General features: G+C 46.1%; 1 protein-coding gene across 4 annotated transcripts in view; it reads right to left on the bottom strand.

Moving 5' to 3' along the window:
• The window catches only part of MXD4 (MAX dimerization protein 4), a 37,944-nt gene extending 36,096 nt beyond the window's left edge, over positions 1–1,848 (bottom strand). The window contains exons 1-2 of one of the 4 annotated variants that reach the window (XM_085223604.1): positions 1,680–1,848; positions 903–1,071 (exon numbers count right to left, since the gene is read on the bottom strand). In XM_085223604.1, the coding sequence (XP_085079730.1) occupies positions 903–1,071; positions 1,680–1,833 (323 nt within the window). In that variant the 5' untranslated portion in view covers positions 1,834–1,848. The other 3 variants (XM_085223605.1, XM_085223608.1, XM_085223606.1) reach the window with 3 other exon arrangements.
• Positions 1,849–21,825: the final 19,977 nt, after the last annotated feature.

Here is a 21,825-nt window from a genome sequence, read left to right as displayed (position 1 = left end):
GGGCACCCTGCAGGATCCCTGCTAGGGGAGCGAGAGCAGCGCGGGCCCACCGAGCTCACAGCCGCTTTGCAAAACAAGTCACGTGCAAGCGGAGTTCACCTTAGGCTATTCCAGAGGAAGCACCGTGCCCAGCGGAGCCGGCGGTGGGGCCAGGCCCAGCCGGGCACAGCGACTCCGGAACAGCACTGGAAGAGCCGAGCAGCGCGGAGCAGAGCAGCAGAGCGAGGGCTGGAGGAGTTCCCAGGCGGGGGCCGGCACCGTCCCCGTAAGACAGCCTCCTGCACGTACACAGCCACTGCCGGAGCAGCAAACAAAGCTGCAGAGAGCCTGCGCGCAGCCGCCCTCCTCTAATGCCATCGCAGCACAGGTAGCGCTGCGGGGAAAAAAAAAACAACACAACAGGCGACGGCACGACGAGGCAGGCGACGGCCACCACGGGCCACGCGGTGTGACAGCGGCACGCGTTGGCCGGGCTCCAGCATCGGGTCGAGCCCACTTCGGTACCGTCTCGCTGCCGTACCTACGGGAGAAGTTCAAGCACGGGGTCGGGACCGTCCCGTGCACGCGGAGATCCTGAGGCCTCCACGGGGGGGGAAGGTTATAAATAAATGCTGGGGGGGGTGGGTGGGAGGGGTTGAATTAGTGCCATGCAAAGAAAGGGCTGCGCGGGGCCCGGGCAAGGCGCCGGCAGCGAGAGCGGAGCAGAGCAGAGCCGTGGGGGCGGCCGGCCGGGAGGAGATGCTGTACGCGTGGCAGTGTTTATATGAGAGATCAAAACAGAGCCAAGCCCATCCAGGGAAAAATGGCGACTCCCGGGATGGGGGAGCCGAGCCGCGGGGTTGGCTGCTGGCGGGATGGATGGGACACGGCACGGGCACTGCGGGATGCGCTGCGGCGGTTACCTGTTATTCGGGGACTTTCTGGCCATGGAGCCTGCCTTTGTTTTCTTTCTGGAATAGTCACTATCGAAGGGTAACACTGATGCATAGCCATGTTCTGCTTCTAGGGACAAAGTCAGCATTAGTGGCAATATATTTTTTCCATGCATTTTTTTCCTCCTTTGCAGGAACGCTAGGGGTAAAGAACAGAATTTGTTTGCGGTTGATTTGTTGGGATTTCATTCCGGCATCTCTTAAAGCAGCGACGCACAATACAGACACACCGATCACACACACAGACAGACACACAGACACACACACGCCGATCACACACACACACACCACACACAAAAGCGCAACAACACCCCAAGTGCCACCGCCGGAGGATCCCCCCCATCCACGCGGGTGAAAACCAGAAAAAATAAAAATTGTATATATGTGAAAAATGAAATAAAAAAAGAGGAATAGAGCGGAAAGGCGAGCGCCGTGCCCGGCCGTGGGCAGGTGGTGCGCGGGGCCCGGCCCGGCCGCGATCGCCTCACAACAAAGGGAGAGCGGCTCGCGGCGCTCAGTACCTCGGTCTCTTCTCTCCAAGTACTCGGCCGCTTCCAGGAGAATTAACAGAGAGTTCAACTCCATGGCTGCGTGTGAGAGGAGAGGAGAGCAGAGCCGAGCCGAGCTATGCCGAGCCGAGCCGAGCCCCCCGCAGCCCGGCCACTCCGCTCCGCGCCGCGCCCCGCGCCGAGTTCACGCGCGGGGGACTTCCAAGTCCCCAGTTATAAGGCACCTCTCTCAACCTACATTTGACACACAGCCGACAGGCAGCCCTCGCGGCCAATACAAAAACGGGGTTCGGTGAGGGGGCGGGACGAGGCGCCTCCACGGGGCCAACCGGCGGCCAGAGCCCCCCTCCCTTTTCCTCTGGCTGGGGCAGGGAATGTTGACAGATCCCCATCTAGCCTCCCATTGGCTGGCCACTATAGTAACAATTTAGAAGCCGAAGCTTAGCAACAGCACGTGGTGGCCCGGCCCCCTCGCACGCCGATTGGCTCGCTTCTTGCATGTTAAGCAGCTAGCTGGCGGCGATTGGCCTCGTGGCCACTATGCAAATGAGAGCGGGGAAGGAGCCAATGGTGCGGGAGAGGCGTGGCACATAGCCGGGGGAGGGGCGGAGGGCGGGGACGGCCAATGGGCGTGGAGGAGGCGCGGCGTTGCCGTGAGGAAGAGGCAGGCGGGGGCGGGGCCTCGCAGCGCCTCCCGTTAAAAACAAACCTGTAAGCAGGCAGCGCGCCTCGGGAAAGCTGTGAGAAAAGGGAGGAAGGGACCAAGAAAAACTAAAACAAAGCGGGGCAGAGGAGGCTGAGCGCTCCCACAGCCCTTCCGCGCAGCGTCTCCTCCCCGCGGGGGCTGAGGGCCGCGGTGCGAACTGCGGGACCGCGGAGAAGCGGCGGGCCGCGCGCAGCGAGTGCACTGCGCGTGCGCGGGGCGGGGCGCGCATGCACCGCGCGACGCAGGGAGGCGATGGGGCCGCGTGGGACGCGGCGCGCTGTGCGCTGTCAGCTCAGCGCCGGGCGGCTTTCGGCCCGAGCCGCTCTCAGGGAGCGGGGAGCAGGCGTTCAGAAAGAAGCGGACTGGGATGAAAAAGATGCTACCGATTAGATAACAGGAGTCTGCTTAAAAAAAAAAAAAAAATGCTTGGCGCGCGTATCTGTGGTCCCTGCAGAAATAGCGTTAAAAATCCATTCTGCAGAAAAAAAAAAAAACCAGCGAAATGCCTCAGAAACGCAGCAGCACCGCCCGCCGGCTCCACGGCTCCTGCCAGCACGTGCGGCCGCCTTCCGCCACCCAGCAGCACCCCCGGCACAGCCGCCGCCTCCTGCTGCTGCTGCTCCTCTTCCTCCTCCTGCTGCTGCTGCTCCAGCTGCTCCTCCCGCTGCTGCGGCGCTGGGCAGGAAGCCGCTCGCCGCCTCCCGGTCCGCGCTGTCCCATTGGCGCTGCGGACTCGGCCTTTTTATCTCGGCTTGCTGCCGCACAGCTGCTGCCTGAAGATGCGTTGGCTTTCGCGTGAGGAAGAAGTTTTAAAATAGATGGGTTTTAAGCGGTGCTGCGAGCGCGCGTTGCTACGTCTTCCGTCCAGAAGCGCTTCGGGCTGTCAGCAGCCCTCCTGCCGGCCGGCACTGGGACGTACAAGCGGTCCCGTTGATTTCGGTTGAGTTGTTCGAATGGCAGCTGATCAGGAGGGCTGCGGAACGTTGTGCTCCGCTTTTATTCTTTAGCAGAAGACATCAGCTCCCATGGTTTCAGTTACAGGTTCGTTTTAAGAGGAGAACAGCAGATCAGGTTTAAAATAAAGATCGTGTTTTACTCTTTTTTTTTTTTTTAAACAGGAATGTAGTAAGACTGCATAGGTAGGTTTCTCATAAAGTAGTGCCTGCTATGTATTTCCGTGGAAACTACAACAGATAGAACACAACAGCAGCATTGAATAGAGCAAACTCTCAGCTGCAAAACACTTTTTTCCAACACAGTCACCACCATTAGCTGTGCATTTTCACCAGCAATAAACAAGAGCCTGCATGCTGCACTCATAACAGCCTGCACCAGCAGAGGTGACCACTGTCACTGTTGTTGAAGTGCAATGCCCACTGCCTCACTGTGCCCACATCCACTGTTTGGTCTCCAGAAATGTTCAGCAAGCATCTATGAATGTCAGTGGCTGCAATTTTTTCCTCACGTGGAGGAATTCAATTTCAAGCCTTTACTTCATACGCACTTCCGTGTTAGATGCCATTTTATAAGACTGCCCCTCTGCTGCCATCTGTCACACAGCAACAACATGTAATAGAACATTGGTGGGAAGGTTCAACCTCTACTGCCATACCACCACCATCTACCTCTGATGTCGTGGGCCGACATCATAAAGCAGGAGGCATTACTTTTGCAGCAACCCTCATACATTACACCTGGTATTTCACTAGTCTGTATCTTTCTTTCAGATAAGTGAATGTGATATGGCTGATGAACACTGCTGATCACATAGAATCATTGAGGCTGTCAAAGACCACTGAGATCATCGAGTCCAACCATCAGCCCATCCCACCATGCCCACAAACCACATCCCTCAGTGCCACATCTCTGCATTTCTTGAACACCTCCACAGACAGTCACTTCCCTGGGCAACCTGTTTGATTGCCCCACCACTCTTTCCGAGAAGAAATCGTTCTTAATATCCAACTTGAACCTCCTCTGGCACAATTTAAGGCCATTACCTCTCATCCTATTTGGCCCAGTTTCCCGGGATGGGACAAAATACAAGGCAGTATTGTAAAGAAGTACTGTAAAGAGGACAGCCTTGTGGCTGTAATTTAAGAGAATGTTGTATCTGCTTGCAAAAAAAAAAGTGTGACTCTGTAAATTACAGAGCAGAGAATTCAAAGTATGGATGCCAACAGTAAAAAAAATAAAAATAAAAATAAAATTGCTCTAAGATTTACTTGTTGCCTGAACTGTTGAAATTCTGCATGAGGATGAGACAATAAGGTGTTCACTGTAAACCCATAAAAATTAACAGTCGTTTTGCTGTTTTCTCCACTGGGAGTACATTTAGAAACTATTTCACATTTATTTCTTTTATAAAATAACACGAAACTATATATGAATAGGTCTGCAGTATCCACATAGGAAAGGAAGTTCCCTTTGCCTGACCGCATGCATTAGGGCACGTAGTAAAGAAAACAGAAAGATGCACAGATAAGGCAATGCTGTTCACTCCTGTAGCCAGTGGACTAGTGGGACCTCAGATCTGCAGAGCATCTGTATTTCTTAGTATATGTGTCTAAATGCGTCTTATAGTCTTTTATACCCATGCTGGGCAGTCACACAGCCAGAAAGGAAGATAAATGCAATCGGTGTACAAATGTACCTGCGTGAAATCAGGGTGCACTTGTCCCTAAAGCAGGGATTCAGCTATTGCTTTGCTTTGCCAAGGCTCTGAGGGCCTGAAGCTTCTCCTGCTCTTTCCCACCACTCTTGACCCACACTGCTCACCTCAGAAGCTTGTGCATGATTAACTGTCATGCAGTGGTGTTAAGGGCTTCAATATAGGCCCCCCTGGAATTCTGAAAATAGCTGATTTCTGTTCATGACGGCTCTCAGTCTGAGTTCTAAACTCTGTTTTTTGCTTGAGCAGTTAGTGCATGTGTAACTACACACAGACGTAGCCCCTACAGATGACATCCAGAGTAAATCCTCATGCATTTAGGTAGGAGTGAATGGATTGGCTCATACCAATCAAATGCTGTGTATTGCATACATTATGCAAATGCACACATTAACCTGTAGTTGCATTGAAGGAGCTTTCTGTACAGCATGCAACAGTGCACTAGAGAACTTAAAGCACGTTTACCAAGATACTTCCTTCAGTAAGTTCTTCTCATGAGGTATCATTAAAACATAAAACACATAGAATGAATTGCACTGGATCTGGTTTTCTTTGTACCCCTGATCCAGGACTAGCTTCAGGGAGGTCAGCATAGAGGCACAAGTGGATGTGAAACTGAACTACTGTGAGAAGCAAAGGACATGCTCTAAGATGCACATGTGCTCAAGGGCTTTGCAGATTTGCATCTCTAAATAGCTTTTTTCCATTTCTACAAGCAAGCAGCAGGAACAGCTGAGTGCTAAAGAAACAGCTGGCCTCCAGTGATAGAGGGTGGCTGTCACTTCATGGTGAAGTTTGCAGACCTTTATATTTAGAAACAGAAGGGAGAGCCATCAGTAGCCACACCCCACAATCTCCTGCTCTCTGTAGTTCACTCACAGCCTGTGTTTTATGATAGGAGTGCCAGTACTTACATTTTTAAATGCTGTCATGCCTTTCCTTTCCAAAATCCATCAGTGGTGTCACATGGCATGTGAGGCTGCTGATGCCAGAACTGCTTCCTGTCCTGCACTGCAATAGGGGCAGAGTTCTGATGAGAATCCATACTTACTTGCATACTCACCACATCTACTCTTAAAGAAATAATTAGTCCTTACATGCTTTTCAAATTTGTCTCATTACAGCTACCACCTCTTCCTTTCTTTCAGCTTTTTAAGTTCCCTATTGTATCTTATCTCTGTATCCAAAAGCTTGGTCTCATTCACTGTGCCTTGGAATCCATCCCCATGCTTCCTTGAGTATTGCAAGGCTTAATTAATTAACAAAGAGCTTTAGTTGTCTTCCCACACAGGAGGAGATCTGCACTCAGAACTGGCACTGACAAGCTCCATCTCCTTGTCTCAGCACCTCACATCCCATTTACTCTCTCATCTCACCTGTGATCATCAAATCTCATTTCCTAAGTGCAGAAACCAAAACACCTGAAAGGTGAGTGGAAGGAAGTTCAGAAGCAGTAATTTTGGTAGTGCCTAAGCCTGGTCTGAGATGCTTTAACTACACCTACTCAGCTAAATAGAGCAGGGCTGAAGATAACTGTTCAGCCCTGATCTCAAACAGCAGATACTCACTGGATGCAGAGCCATGACAACAGATCAATCCCTACTGACCTGAGTCACCCCTGTCTACTAAGGTAATGGGTTCTGTATGCAGTGCTCACCAGCCTAGCTTACTGCTTGCTCTGGATCAGTTGTTTCCTGCACTGTTTGAACTGATGGCTTTTCAAAACCAGTTGAATTTGCCATGTTTTTGTTTGCCATTTAGTTAGGGTTTATGAAATGCTATTTTGACTGTAAGTCAAATTTGAAATGCCAGCCCCTTATAACAGAATCACAGAATCACAGAATTGTAGGGGTTGGAAGGGACCTCTAGAGATCATCGAGACCAACCCCCCTGCCAAAGCAGGTTCCCTACACCAGGTCGCACAGGTAGGCGTCCAGGCGAGACTTGAATATCTCCAGAGAAGGAGAGTCCACAACCTCCCTGGGCAGCCTGTTCCAGTGCTCCGTCACCCTCACCGTGAAGAAGTTCTTACGCACATTCGTGCGAAACTTCCTATGCTGCAGCTTATGTCCGTTTCCCCTCGTCCTGTCTCCACGTACCACTGAAAAGAGACTGGCCTCACCGCTATGGCCGCCACACCTCAGATATTTATAAACCTGGATCAGGTCCCCTCTCAGTCGTCTTTTCTCAAGACGACTTTCTCTTTTTAACATCGTTTCCTTGTTAATTGCAAGAGTATGAAAGGCAACATTTGTTTCTTGGCATCCTCGAGGGTTTGGCTGAGGACCTTGAATGCCCCCTGTGCCAGCAGTCCCTGGCTGGCAAGCTGCATGGAGCGTGGGGCATGCGGTACCCTGCTCCTGGCCCTGCAGCCATTTCTGTGATGAGGCATGAAATTATGCTTAACTGATTGAAGTGAGGCAGAGATTGAAAAGCTTGAGAGACACCGATTTACTCCATCAGCTTTCTCCATGTCAAACCCCGTTTTACCTAAGCCATGCCTGACAATTTTGGATAGCATCTTCCTAAAAAAGTCTTCACTGATGCTGCCACTCTCAAAGCGCTTTATAGAAGGCAGTGGTACTGCTGCCTTCATTTGAAAAGACAAAAAAGAAACGGAGACATTGATGAAACAACTCAGTGTCACTGAGCTGGGGAAAAGCTGGAGAGAGGACTGGGTACCCAGTTCCCATTGCAACATGTTGGGCGTTAGGTTACACTCCAAAAGCAGGATTTATTATTTGATTTTTATTCCAATCACAGACATGTCATAGCTTTATTATATTCCTCTGGCATAGAGAGGGGACCTTGTGTTAATTTGTATCGCATTAAAGTTCCACAAAGTCTATAGCCTAGTGCAGTGCAAAAAGGCTTTGAAGAAACTGTGAGTCAGACCCACTTTGTGTTAGAGTGCTTTTTGGGTGGCATGGGCATCTGCCTGAAGTCACTGCCTGAAGGAGCTGGTGAATTAAACATTTTTGCTTTAACCTGTAACATTTGCAGTCAGGCCTTCTTATTAGGATACTTTGATATAAGCATGTCATATAGCATTAAAAGCATATTCCAACTTGCTGACATGATCATGTAAGCTGTCTTGGTGCTTAGCACCACTTTTAGAGCAGGGTTGAGTACATGTTAACAAATGGAGATGAAACTTCATAAATAAAATCAGTCAGCTGTAACACAACCTCAATAGCATCATTGAACATTATGGAACCTTTGAACATTTTTAAAAAAAACAAACATTTTCTCACCCAAGATAGCTGCCTTCTGTGGGTCTATGAAGCGAATCTTGTCTATTGAGTTTGCAGGAAGAATCTCTAAAAAACTTATATTGTTGTTCAGTCTGAAAATCCATCTAGATTTGGAAGAATGAGCTCATTTGTCTTGTTCACAAACAGAGCTGTTAGATGCCATTTGTTTCTAGAATATTTATTACAGGTAAGGAACAAAGAGAAAAATATTGGAGAAGTAGCCCTACACATCTGAGCATAGAATTCTCTCACCTGGATGTTCAGACATCTGAGATCAACTAAGCTGTACACAAAGTGAATCAGATTTTGAGATGAAAAGGAATTACAGGTGGACTCCTAATGTCTCATATACAGCCTTTCCTTAGGAACCAAGCTATGTGCTAACGTATGTGGGAGAACATATTTCCGTTCATAAAGGATTGATGTCTGTGACATATTTACAGGCCTGCAATAAGTTTGTAAGCAAATCAATAGGTTTTATTCCCAGTAGGAAAAAATGCCTGATGTGGCTGATGCAGATCTTTGACTGGGTGCAAGGTTCTGCCACTTGTGTTATCCACAAGTGGATCCAGATGAGTCTGGAAGAGCGTAGGTGTATCCTGTGCTGTGCAATAGTGATAATGCTGTGTGTTTCTGCAGCACATCCAACATCTGAGACTGCTCAGCCAAGCTTTGCAGTTCAGGCATTTTATAGATATTAGTAATTAGGTAAGTGAAATGCAGTTCAATTGAATGAGAGAGGAATCAGTATTGATTCTAAACCTCATACTGCTGGTACAGTTGGGCCTGTACCACTGCAGTAGAGATAAAAGAGCTGGTGCATCAATACACATGGTCAAGAGGAATCAAAATGGCCCAGGTGGTAAATAACCTGGACAATTTGCCTGCAGCACCTAAAATTACGGAGCAGCATAAAAACTTGGCAGGTGAATAGTCAGCAGATGTTGTCTTATCTCTCTATTTGCTTTGGATGTTTGGGTCTGACCCAAGACATATTGAAATCTTCTCTGTTATGATAGGCTGTGCATGAGGCTCTGATCAGCTGTGGGCCTAATTAAATGATTTTCCTCATTGGAAGCTAATTAACCCAATAGAGGAATGAAACTGAATGCTAAATGAGGCACCATATCTGTAACATACACTTTAGAATAAAAAATTATAGGCTTGATTTCTCACTGCCGTATGTAGTCTCTTATGCCACATAAAGCAAGTGCAATCTCCTACTCTCTTTTATGGGTAAAAACATAGAAACTGAGTGAACAGTCAGACAGAAGGTCTGCGAAGATCTCCTGGGCCACTCTTGCCTGAGACTGGATGGAGTTTTGTACTTCACCACATTGTGGTGACAGGGTGTCTGCTATTCTTGCACAAAGGGTAAAGCAGGTAACATGAAAATGTGGAATCTGCAGTAATTAATTAGATAATGGGAAATCAATCATGCTAATGGGTACGTAAACGTTGTCAGGCTCTAAACATTACTGCATGGATGGAAGTGATTTAGTGAATACTTCTTTCAGAGGTTGTGGGTGGGAGGCTGCAGAGCTCTGGCCAGCAATGGTAGCGTGTGGTGCTTTCCTGTGCTGCTTCACAGCTCAGCTTCCAAGCTGAGAGCTGGCTTTAGTGCTTTAGTGCCTTAGTCGACACACTGAACTCCAGCAAAAGGAAGATCTTTGCTCAACAATCCCACGACACTTGTGACGGGTGGAGAGTAAAAGGCATGGCCTCCAAGAGACACAAAATTGCTGAAAGCAATGCACGGTTGGATGGTGATAGGACAAAGGGGAATGATTTTACACTGAAAAAGGGGGAAGATTTAGATTAGATATTCAGAGGAAATTCTTTATTCGAGGGCAGTGATGCTCTGGCACAGAGAGCTGTGGGTGCCCCATCCCTGGAAATGCTCAAGGCCAGGTTGGATGGGCCCTAAGATGGTGGGGGGCACCCAGCCAACAACATGGGTTGGGGGTGGTGAGCTGTAAGGTCCTTTTCAACCCAAACCATGATTCTGTGATAAGTTCTAGTCATGCCAAGTAACTCTGTCACTCATACATTTTTGAATGAAATGACGAGGATCATTTTAAAATGTCATGTATATTGGCAGTTATCCCACATGGCGTGAAAATTAGTAAAAGTACATGCCTGGATAGAAAAGGTAGCTCTAATGTTCACAGGTGCACTGATGGGACTTAAAACTTTAACTTCGAATGAACATCTCTCCGGCATTTGAGGTAACCCCTGATCTACAGCTATGAGGGATTGTAATTAAAATCCAGACTCCTGTGAGCTCAGAAAGTCCCTATAGGCAATAAAGTCTGATTGCTGAGCAGCAGTACTGTTCACTTCTGAACTGCTGTCACAGGCTACTCCAAATATGAATGGATGAACAAGATTCAGACAAGAGGCAGCTATTGTCATGACTGGGGCGGGACCGAGGAATGGTTGTGGCCTTGTGCAAAGCAGTGTAGATCTCCAGCCCACAAAGAAAGAGTCGGTGCTGGATGCTTTGGTCCTGCAGAGCACTGGTTTGTGCTTGATGGGGGACAAAAACCCAAGAGATGGCGGTTTGTTTGTGCACACCATGTTGCAGGTGGGTGGACTTATTGCACAGAGCTGCTGCCATTAGCAGAGGAGCATGTTGTGTGTCTGTCCTGACATCAGGTAGAAGAACCCTATCTGATGGCTCATCTCTCTGCTTACAAGCTTGCCTCTGCTTCCCAAAGAAAGATAAATGCTTTACACAATGCAGAGAGTATGACGGCTTAATGAGGAGGTAGGAGGTGACATCTGAGCGTGACCTCTGCTTTCATTGTTTGTTTGTGCCTTTGACATCTCATAAAACACATCAAACCACCCCAAATGCACACATCTGGGCTTTTTGTGTTGAATACTTGATGGTTTTTTTTAGGCCTTTAGTTACCTGTGGAGCCTACTATTTATTGCATGATGTTTTTTGCCACTTAAGCACTCCGCTTAATCAGATTTGTAAATTAATTCTCTCCTGGGGTTTCTCTTTGTGTGCTCAGAAAGCATAAAAAGTGTTCATGACATGCTTCAAAACACACTGGTTACATTAGTCATCCTCTCAGCATAATAGTTTTATGGAGAACACTTCCTGTTAAAAAAGTCCTTTAAACCAGTGTCTTTATCCCCCTTTGATCCCTGCAGTTATGTTACATGTTAGTAAACAGCTATGCAAAAGCTGTAATCGTGATTTTTCTCAGGAGGAATTACCTACTGTTTCTGTCATGAAATATCTATTATTATTTTTTCATGATTTATTCAACTGAAAGCATTTTCATACTGGATCCTGACCTTTTCCCAGCAGCTTGGAAGCTACTTAAAAAAATCAGCACTGCTGAATCATTGCATGCCTCATGCCTGTTCTCCATCACCTCTTTGCTCACCAGTCTTTCACTTCGTGTTTAACAGGAAACCAGCAGATAAATCACTGCTTTAAATTTCATAGAATCACAGAATAGCTTGGGTTGGAAGGGACCTCAAAGATCATCTGTTTCCAAACCCCCTGCTGTGGACTGGGCTGCCAACCACTAAGTCAGGCACTAGATCAGGTTGCTAGGGCCTCATCCAGCCTAGCCTTGAACACCTCCAGCGATGGGGCAATTTCCTAGTTACTGAAAAAAAAAGAAAAAAAAAGTAGAAGCTCCTAAATGTTCAGAGGCTCAGAAAGGCTGAAGCAGTTGGAAAAAATAAGTAGGCAAAGGGAAGACCTGAAAGCAAATGGGGATTTCACATTGCTGATGCAGGGATCTTGCAGACATTGCCAAACTCTTGCTCGTGGTTATATTTGCCAGAAAATGCCAGAAGCATGTGGTGGAGAGAGCCATATGTTGGAGAAGGATGCAGTAGCAGAAAACACTTTTATCTGACAGAACAATCCGTGATCCTGAAAAGAGAAAGCTTTGCCTTGAATCTCTGCTGAGAGGAATTTGCTCAGCACAGTGGGGAAGAAGCTGGCTCTGACATTGTTCTCCAACAAGACCTTGGGGCTTTCTAGACACATTTCTCCCCAAATCATTTATCTCTCAGTTTCTCTCATTCCCTGGATCTTGCCTCAGAGCTGTGGGATGGCCAGAACCCCCAGGAATTCCCCCAGTCTTCACCCATAGAGCACATGTGATGGCAATAAATGCAGATGATGGAGCCCCAGAGAGAAGATGGAGGGCAGCTGTGCCCTCCAGTGTTTTCATGGTCCTTGGTCACCTGGAGAGCCTGAGCTCACCGAGCTGCTCCCTGATCTCACATTCACTCTCCCATTTCTTCCTTCTCAATGTTGGTTTGCGGTGCATGAATTAATCCCTTCCAAATGTTCCTTCATTTGGAACTAATTCTGGGAAACAGGAAAGTCATCCACTGGGATGAACCTGTGGGCCAGGTTGATGGGACTGGACCCAATCCATGGGTATCCATTCAATTCTGCCACCACTTGAGCTTCTCTCTTGCTCTTTAGCTGCTAAGCCCTCTGCTTTCCCCCTTCCCTCTGAGAACAGCACAGTAACATGTAGGAAGCAGGATTCTGCTGCTCTGCTGAATTTGGGGAGCAAGTGCTACTGTTTTCGGCCAGGTGCCAAGAAACCCTTGTTCACAGGCACAACTTGCATTTCCTTCCTTAGCAGTTCCTTTACTCACCTGCACATCTGGGCCAGAGGGAGATGGGAGGTCTGCCAAGCACTGTTGGCCAGGCTTGTAGGCAGCTTTGCATTTTAGGAGACGATCAGGAACCAGTATGATATTTGATTCCCGTTAAAGAGAAGTGTCACACTACATGTGTCACACTAGAGGAAAATAAAACAGATCTAAGGAGGACCAAAGTGGTATATTTTATGGCTCTATATAGAGCTTACATCACAGATTAACTTGCCTCATCAGTGCAAACTCTAATTTTGTCCAGCAGTAGCGAACAAGCCCAGGGGCTAAGGCAGAAGACATAGGGACAAGCACCTCAGTTTTGTTCTTGATGTGAAGTGAGTGGGATTTGGTTTCCTGTATAAAACCAGAGCATTGATGTGGATGGGACAAGGGGGAATGGTTTTAAACTAAAAGAGGGGAAGATTTAGGTTAGATGTCAGGAAAAAATTCTTCACTATGAGGGTGGTAAGGCACTGGCCTTACCTTACAAGCTGCCCAGAGAGCTGTGGATGCTCCATTCCTGGAGATGCTCAAGGCAGGATTGGATGGAGCCCTGGGCAGCGTGAGCTGGTGGGGGCAACCAGCCCATGGCATGGGTTTGGAACTGAATGGGCTGTAAGGTCCCTTCCAATCCAAGCCATTTTATGATTAAGCCATTCTATGCTGACCATGTAGAGTTCTGGGGGTGGGGAAAATAGGATATTAGTGCTACAGATGCTGTATTTTTCTGGTGATGCCGCATGACATTTCTGATGCTTGTCCAGCATATCTGACACACTGAAGAAATTTAATTCCTCCAAAACACTGCATACACTGAAGTGGTACATGTCCCATGGGAGTCAGAAATGGATAGTAGCATGAGCTGGATCAGGAAGATGAGCTCTTTAGAAGGTGAGGTCCTTACTATCCACTCCTAACAGGGCCCTGGGGAACAGGTCGGAGAATCACGCACCAAAGGATTTCAACTCAATTGGGCTCCTTCCAGATCTTCCTGTTCTCACTTGCAATTGTTTTATCCGTAGCTATTGCAGAATTGCACAGAGTGCACGTTTCAGCCTGAGACTGTCCTGCTTCCTTTTGTATTCCCCTTATGGTATTACACACAGCAGACATTTTTGGCGACATGCAGTCTTTTTTGTAGTTTGGGTATTTCTCATAACAAAAAGACTTCTAAGCCTGGTGTTACTTCTTTCCCTTACTGGGAATATTCAGTCAGCGATTACCTTTGCCAAAGATGATGTATTGCAAGCAGGTGTTGTAGTCTTACTTTTAGCTGTAATACATGGAAAACACATTTTATTTCTGACAGAAATCTTGCTGTTTCAGTGGGAGGCTACCCCATGCAGAGATAGGCTGGTAAGATCAAACTGTACTAATTGCACAGTGCTTTTGAAATCTGTTCCACTTGCAAACAGAATGAATCTAACACTTTGTAACATTGAATTAACAAAGGTCACATTTCATGAATATTGCAGAGCCATTTTCATAGATAATGCAGCAGGCTAGTTAATGATTAGATCAGTAAACTCTTGACGTAAAGCCACGATGAATAAGGGACATATTTTTACAGCTTCCATTATTATTGCCTTAGGAATTTTAACCAAAGCCAGCAGAAATTACAAGGGTACCACATATCTTTAATATCTAGCCCATCCATTTCTGGTCTTTGCATTGGCTTCTAGATCAATAACAGCAGCTAGAAAATGTAAGAGATTTTATGGTGTCAGTCAGATTCTCAATGGAAAAATAAGCACATTGGTTTCAATCCAGTTCTACTGGATTTTGCAATTAAAAAGCACCCGGCCTCAATAACTGATGAGACTTGGCAGCACTCAAGCTAGGCCCAGATTCAATTCTCCCTCCTGCTCCAGTGCTGGGGCTGTCAGGTCAGGACAGAACATGCAAGGAGAGCTCTGGTTGTGCTCCGAGCACAGGCCCCAGAGATGGGCTCCAGCTCCATTTCTTCAAGTGAGAAGTATTCAGGCTACCTAAGCAGCAATCTGGCTGAACTCTGTGGGATTAAGTCTGTAGTGGGGCAATATTTGATGTATGACGCGTAAGAAGGCTGTGGAACGAAAACCTGCGTGAGCTCAGATTACTCAGAAGCATGAAAACAGGAATCTTGGGCCCGTGTATAAACAGAGCACATAAAACTGGAGAATGTAATCTTCCAGGATTTAATTAGGTGTGATTTATATCCAATGCTGCACACACACAGGCAATCCATATTTCTCAGTAGGGTTTTATCTACTGTGAGACTTTTGTGTCTGAATTGGATGGGCAAGGGAATCTTGGTGTAAAGCTGTGCAACCACTGGCACCATTCCAGGAGGAATTTGTATTTCCTTCATCCACAAGAAATCCCCAGGGGATGGAAAGTGACTGGTGTTACTCTGCAATGTATTATTGAGAAAAAAATTTGAAGGTAAAGCCTTTTTGGGAACATGTGGCTGTGCCCATATACTTTGGTGGAGAACTGGGGCCAACTGAGCCCGTGCTGGGGAAAGCTGTTGTCCGTGCAGTGGCACTTGCCGTTTGGACATTACAGTTCTTAAATTTTTACTTTTAGACATTTCATGCCTTGAGGCCATTCAGAACCTAAACCGTAGGTCCTTGAAAATCTGATGCAAATTGAAACAAAACCAGAAACAAAACTAAACTCACCAACCTTTCTGCAGGCAGGACGCTCAGCTACACATAAGCCAGCCTCAGCTACAAAACCCAACCCAGAGCAATATCGGCACCAGGGTCACACAAAACCTTGAAGGCTTTTCCCACAGCTGGACTCCGGGGAACCCTGGCAGGAAGAGGGAGGGCTGTGGGGCCACTGCTCCTGCAGGGCTCACCCTGCCCACAGTCAGCACTTTCTCCAGCCCTGCCTCCGTCCCAGCTGGAACGGGCTGAAAAATAACTGGAAGTTTCTTGTCGCAGCACACGCACGGCACAGCCAGTTCTTCCTTTGACAAATGAGCGAAAGAAAAAAAATATATTACGCTGTCATTTAAAAATAGCTCTGGTGGAAATACAGCAGGGAGGGCTTTGGTATTATCAGCATACCTGGTGCTGGATAAAACCTGATCCTGCTGCAGGCGTTCTCGCTCCAAAGGACGGACTGTGGTGTTGCAACAAACACCTGAGAAACTGTAGTTTTCTGATAGTGCTGGAGTTTGAGACAAGGGCTCTCTGCTCCTCGCCTGCAGCACAGCTTTGGATAAGCTCCACATACATGGTCTCGCAAAGTGATGTTCCTGGAGCTTGTTGAGTCAGGAGACAGTGAAAGAGCTTAGGCACTGTTCTTCTTCCATACCAGTTCGCTGTTCATGGAAAAAGCAAGCTGGCATATTCCACTGCCAATCTGGGGTCAGTAACCCTGTGCAAGAGTGATACCATCCTCAAAACTCAAAATGAAAGTGATCATAAAGACAAGATCCTATTGTAAAGCTCAGCCTTGGTATGGAAACTTCAACACATGATGTTTGTGCTTTCTATCCATGCTCTGACATGGTATATTTTTGTCACAGGCTTTACCATGTGATTTTTAGGAAGTTGAACTTTGAGCTTTCATTGCAGGGTCATCAGTGTCTTTTTAAAAAAGCAACATGAATCTGCAACAGAGTTTTACAATGACAGAGCTCAAATTGTTCGAACCAAGGTCAGGGTCACTGCAACTTTTGACATTCTTTCTGGTCTTCATCCTCTCAGTTCTGCTCATATAAAGAATTCAGGTGTTAAAATGAATTTATTTTAGATTTAATTTAAAATGAGTTTAGATCCATAGAACATCATTTAGTTTTCAGCTTTTGATTGGATCTACTTTCACTGTTCCAATTATTTTCCCCAAAAGGGGAATCAATATTCACTAGCTGAAGAAAATCAAGCAATGAACCAAAAAGAGTCTCTTTCAAGAGACTCTTGGATATATTTAAAGGTGAAAGAAAAAGTGGATGGAGAAAGAGCAAGTCCACAATAGGGATTCTGGGATAGTACCGCTTGCAGTCCATTGCAGTGCTCTCAAAACCTGCATCAACCCATCACTCACCTAACACTTCACAGCTGGAGACAGGGGTGAAATCTAGAGGCTGGAAGCACCATTGGTATTAAAGGAAAACAAGTACATTAAAAGTAGAGTGATTGCAAATGTAGCTTTGCTAGGTCAAGTGTCATTCTCGTGACCCTAAGATTAAAGATCTTTCCTGTTTTTATGTAGTATATCCTGACTGCTTTTTACATGGGACTGCATTAGCAAAGCACATCCTGATCAAAATATATGACAAAAAAACACCTGAAGAGATACATCAGGTACCGGTGACAAGCTCCAAAGCAGGCTTGTCCCAAGCTGCTCTTGCAGCCACAAGCCTGTGTGTCCTCTACATGGCATCTGCAGTGCATGTGGCAACATTCCTTCCCTTTGGGATCCACACAAGTCATTGCTGAGGCATTGACATATCCACCATGCCACCGGATCTCCGCTGTCCTGATCTTGAGACTAGTTTAATACCAAGGGGCTATGGAGGACTGGTTCTTTTCTCAAGCAATATAGGACTGCTCTTCAGCTCTTCTTCATGCTTTTCTGCATGAAGAAATGGAGGGCTCTGTCCTGACATACACCTGCTGCAGATACAGAACATTCAGTCTTCCTTTAAAAAAGTCTGCCAAACCTTGAGCAGCTTTCTGTTTGGGCTCAGCCCATTCCAAGGATGGGGAGTTCCTCTCCCAGGGAACTGGTGGAGAGAGGCCAGCAGCACGTCCTTCTGGAAGCAGGCACCCTCTACGCTGCTGAATGCTTCACATTCCTCCTGGAAGCTTGTTGGGACATCAAGAAGCACGAGAGACCTAACAAAGAGGTCAGTCAGTGTAAGACATTTGTCTCTGATTGCTAATCCTATCACCTGAAAAGATGGGTAAGTGTTGTTTTCTTTTTACCCTTCTGTGTGGGTGAAGCCACCGTGACCATTCTCCTTCAGTATACAGTATATATAGGCAAGTGGATTAGTAGTGAAAGGCAGCATGGCTTGGGCTTTTCCCTGTGCTGCGATAACTAAACAACCCTGCCTACCTCCCATGAGTCTAATAAGTATTTCTCATGTATGAGGTTCAGATTTTGAAGAGCTCAGCACCAGCATGTCCTACTGAGAATAAAAGGAGTTGCTGAAATGTCAAGCCAAAAGCCATTTGCCTGTAAACACAAGATTCAGAGCTGCTGTCCCAATCCTGCTCCTCCTGCATTTGGAGTCAGAGAGGGAGATCAGCCTTATTTTAGGAAGGAACACAACCAGGACAACAAATTGAGGAATTTATTTTCTTCTCCCCGCCTCTCTCCTCTTTGACTTGTTCCCACACTTTGTGGCATTGTTTCCATTTCCCCAGTCTGATGTGCTGCTGTGCAGAAAGGAGCTCATTTAAGAGGGAGTTGGGCCAAAAGAAGGAAAGCAGCATCTGAGGACAATATTTTAAGAATTACTGAAATAGATCCTGGTATCACTTATTTTTTAGAACAAGAAGTCAAAAGTAAAAGAAAACTGGAAAGTGCTGCATTTCCCCTTTCTATCATCACAGTTGTTAAGAAGAAGGTGACATTTGCCATCTGCCTCTGAGGACACTGACACCCAGGCAGCTTTTCCTCCTGCCCCAGAGTTTGCCCTGCGGTGCTGCTGCTCTTTGCTCATTACTGCTGCTGTTATCACTCCCCAGGGTTATGGGAAGATAAAGCAACAGAAAAGTTTGCAAATCCAGGTTTCAGGAAGAAATAAGAGGCATACATCTGGTGGGGGAAAGAATGAAAAATAAATTGTTCTGGTGACATGCAGTTGCCGGCTGTTAATTCCTTTGAGGATTTTGTAGTGCTTCCAAAGCAAATACAGGATTAGCAGTTGGAGTGGTGGAGTAGAATGGGATACAGATCCCAGGGTTCTTGTAAACCAGATGTTATTTTTTTAGCCATCACAGAGCAAATCTACTTACAGATTAAATTTTGTATTCTCGGGCCAACTGTGAAGTCTGGCCGCCCAGTAGCCCGTATGATAACCTGAGGAAGCCATGATCCTGGTGAGGCAGTAAGTGGTGGGACATTCTCCAGCTCCAGACAGGATGGATGTCCCACCCTTGGAGCACAAAGTTCCTGAGTTGCCAGGAGGGTGCCAGTCCTTTCAAAGCAGCTTCATCTCATTATGCAGAGGTGAGCAGAGCGAAAAGCTGCCCAGTTGCACGTAGCAAGTAGAAAGCAGGTCTCATTTGCCTGGCACATTTCTGGTGATTTCCCAGCTGGAGGGGCTGCCCATCCCAGCTGCACCAGTTGGTGGTGCTCAGAAGAAATGCCACCGCTATAAGAATGCCACTGTTTTGTAAAGCTTTGTCAGGACCTTCCAGTGCCAGATATCCAGACATGCTAATGCAAAATGCATTAGCCTGAGCAGCAGGAGCTCTGGAGTTGCTGGCGCCATTGAGTTCCACTCGTTTCATCTTTATTATAAATACTGCATTGTCGTCTCTTTCTCTTCTCTTATCCTTTCTTTAGAAAAGAATTAGAAGGCTTTAGCTGACTGGTCCCTTTGACGTAGTACAGTTGTTAAACCACAGGCAGTTAATACCTCCTTCAGTTGTTTAAGGTGAATATGTGTATTTCATCGGATCAACTGAATTAAATCTGTAAGAGCCAAAAGTCCCCTCCTCATGGCAGATGCATTTCTCCACCTCTGAGCTAAACGCAGAAGAAATTCCTTCTACACCTGAAGTGCAAAATCAGCCCACCTTCAGGCTTGCACCTGCTCAGAGTTCAGCTTTGGGGGGTTTAGGATGTATTCTGATCAGGGATTTGGATGAGTATCAACGCTCATTCCGCAGCTGAGCTTTCCCACCAATTCCCAGCCCACACAGAGCTCCAGAATGGGGCTGAGCAATGCACGTCCACCCTCTGCTTCTACACTAAACCTATTGCACAGGGCTGACTGTGGGGGAATTTGCATTTCTCAGCTATACCAGTGTAGTCATCAGCTGCGCAGGACATCATGGGTTTGACCCAGTGCAGTTTGAGATGAAAATATATAGATAGGGAGAAAGAAAGAAGGACTATCATTTGAAGATTCGGACAACAAGGAAAAGCTTTCACTGATTTTAAGAACTAATATTGCTTACTTTCTTTGAAGTTAATTTGCAGTCTACTTAAAAGGAAACAAAACAGCATTTAACCCAACAAATCTTTTCCAGCCTCACATCTTCCCTGATTTTGCATCCATTCACATTCTCTGGCTCAGTTCAGCTGCCACGTACTACCTCTGTGCTCCTCGCTCCCATTAGCAGCTCTGTCTGGCAATACACTTGATGCAGTGTGGTTCAAGCCCATCCCCAAAAGGCCAAAAATGCACAGCCCCAGTGATCAGGAAAGGCCACCAGTTCCTTTCAGCAGGGTGACTCTCTGCAGGTGACTCCAAGAGATGAGACCCCAGCTCACAGCACACTGTTTATAATTAGTCTTCTCTGTATCATTTTACAATTGCAAAGCATCTCAAGATCTGTCCCTCCAGGAATTCTTCAAGTTTATTGTACTATATTGGGATTTTTCCGCACACTCACTTTAGTGACTGCCACGTAACATGCTCTTGAGGTTTGAAGGTTAATATTTTATTTATATATATTATATATATATCCTAAATTTGTATATCTGATTTTGTTTAAAAGTGATGTTATTTACTTGTTTTAGAAATACTTTGCTTACTGGGTACTTATTACAGTCCCATCTAAATCTTGGGTGGTGGATGTTATCAGCAGCAGCTATAACTGAACCAAACAGGCTTTCAAACATCTGGATTTCAGCCCCCATCTAGCTCTCAACCTGCTGCCTCCAAGCTTCTGAAGTGATACACCTTAAGGGTAAAGAAGCTCATACTCAGCTGCCCTGAGCTCAGTATTTCCTCCAGGACTCCACTCTAACTTTCCATTCTTCTAGTTCTTTACTCCTGGCAGCTCATGTGTCTGACAGATTGATGTACAAGAAGACTCTGCAGAGGAACTGATTAAAGTTACGTTTGCTTTATGCTTAGAAACTCTAGCAAATGATGAAAGCACCTCTGAAAAACAATAAACACCAGAATGCCTTTCCCTGTATGGGAGTACTTACTGCTTCTCCAGTCCTTTGAGGTTTCACTGGTATGTTTCAAAAATTGGCATAAAATGGCTCACCACCCTTTGCTTAGTCTTTTGTTTCTAGACAAGGTGTTGGGGTTTTTTGTTTTGCTTTGCTTTTTTGTTTTTGGGTTTTGTTGTTGTTGTTGTTTTGTTTTGTTTTGTTTTTTAGGCTGTCTGTTTATATTGGGTATTGATCTATGTGGTGTCTTTATAATGCTCAAATTTTGAATTTCTCTGTTCTTTTTTTCCAGTAGCATTTTAGAAGAGACCCCTGGAAAGCCAAGGTCTCTCAGGGCAGTGCTGATGATCCTTGGTACTTTGATTTGGAGCTATGATCATTTATGCTGTCTGCATAAAACAGACATTTTAATTGACACTGAGTTAAAGTTCATACAATCTTTAGAATTCAAATGGAATTTATATATACATAAGAAAATTCCTCAGACCATGTGTGCATAAACATGTATTTACAGATGTATGTCTACATTAATACACACAGAGACACAAATGAATAAAAAACCCAAACTACATTCTGGCAAAAAAGGTGTTAATAAAGCTGTATCACAGAAAGTCAATAGTCAGTGTATTCAATAGCATAGAAAACATCCAGTTACCCTCACAGAAGACGCCATTTTCCTAGTCTCACCCACAGGAACCGTGTTACCATACCCATATACACAGTGTCCACATTACTCAAGGATTTAAATGGTGCAAAATAGCAACATATTTTTCAGCTGCTGGTTTTCAGGGAACCTTTCTGCTCCGGAGTTTCTCAGCTTGAGGAAGTGCTAAGCTGTGCATAGAAAATTCCTGCATTTAGGCCAGCTGTGCAAATTGCAGTATAATTTTTACCACGCCCAGCTTGAAATATAACTTCCATCTTTCTCCTTAAGTGTATCCTAATGTGAGACAATACTGTATTGAGAAACACTTCAAACTACAATAGTAGCAAAACAATTCTTTTGTTTTACTATCAAGTGAAAAGA

The sequence above is a fragment of the Meleagris gallopavo genome, chromosome 4 (assembly GCF_905368555.1).
Source record: "Meleagris gallopavo chromosome 4, MGAL_WU_HG_1.1, whole genome shotgun sequence".
NCBI lineage: Eukaryota > Metazoa > Chordata > Aves > Galliformes > Phasianidae > Meleagris > Meleagris gallopavo.
The sequence above is the reverse complement of the archived record's forward strand: the minus strand, read 5'-3'. Positions and strand labels throughout refer to the sequence as shown.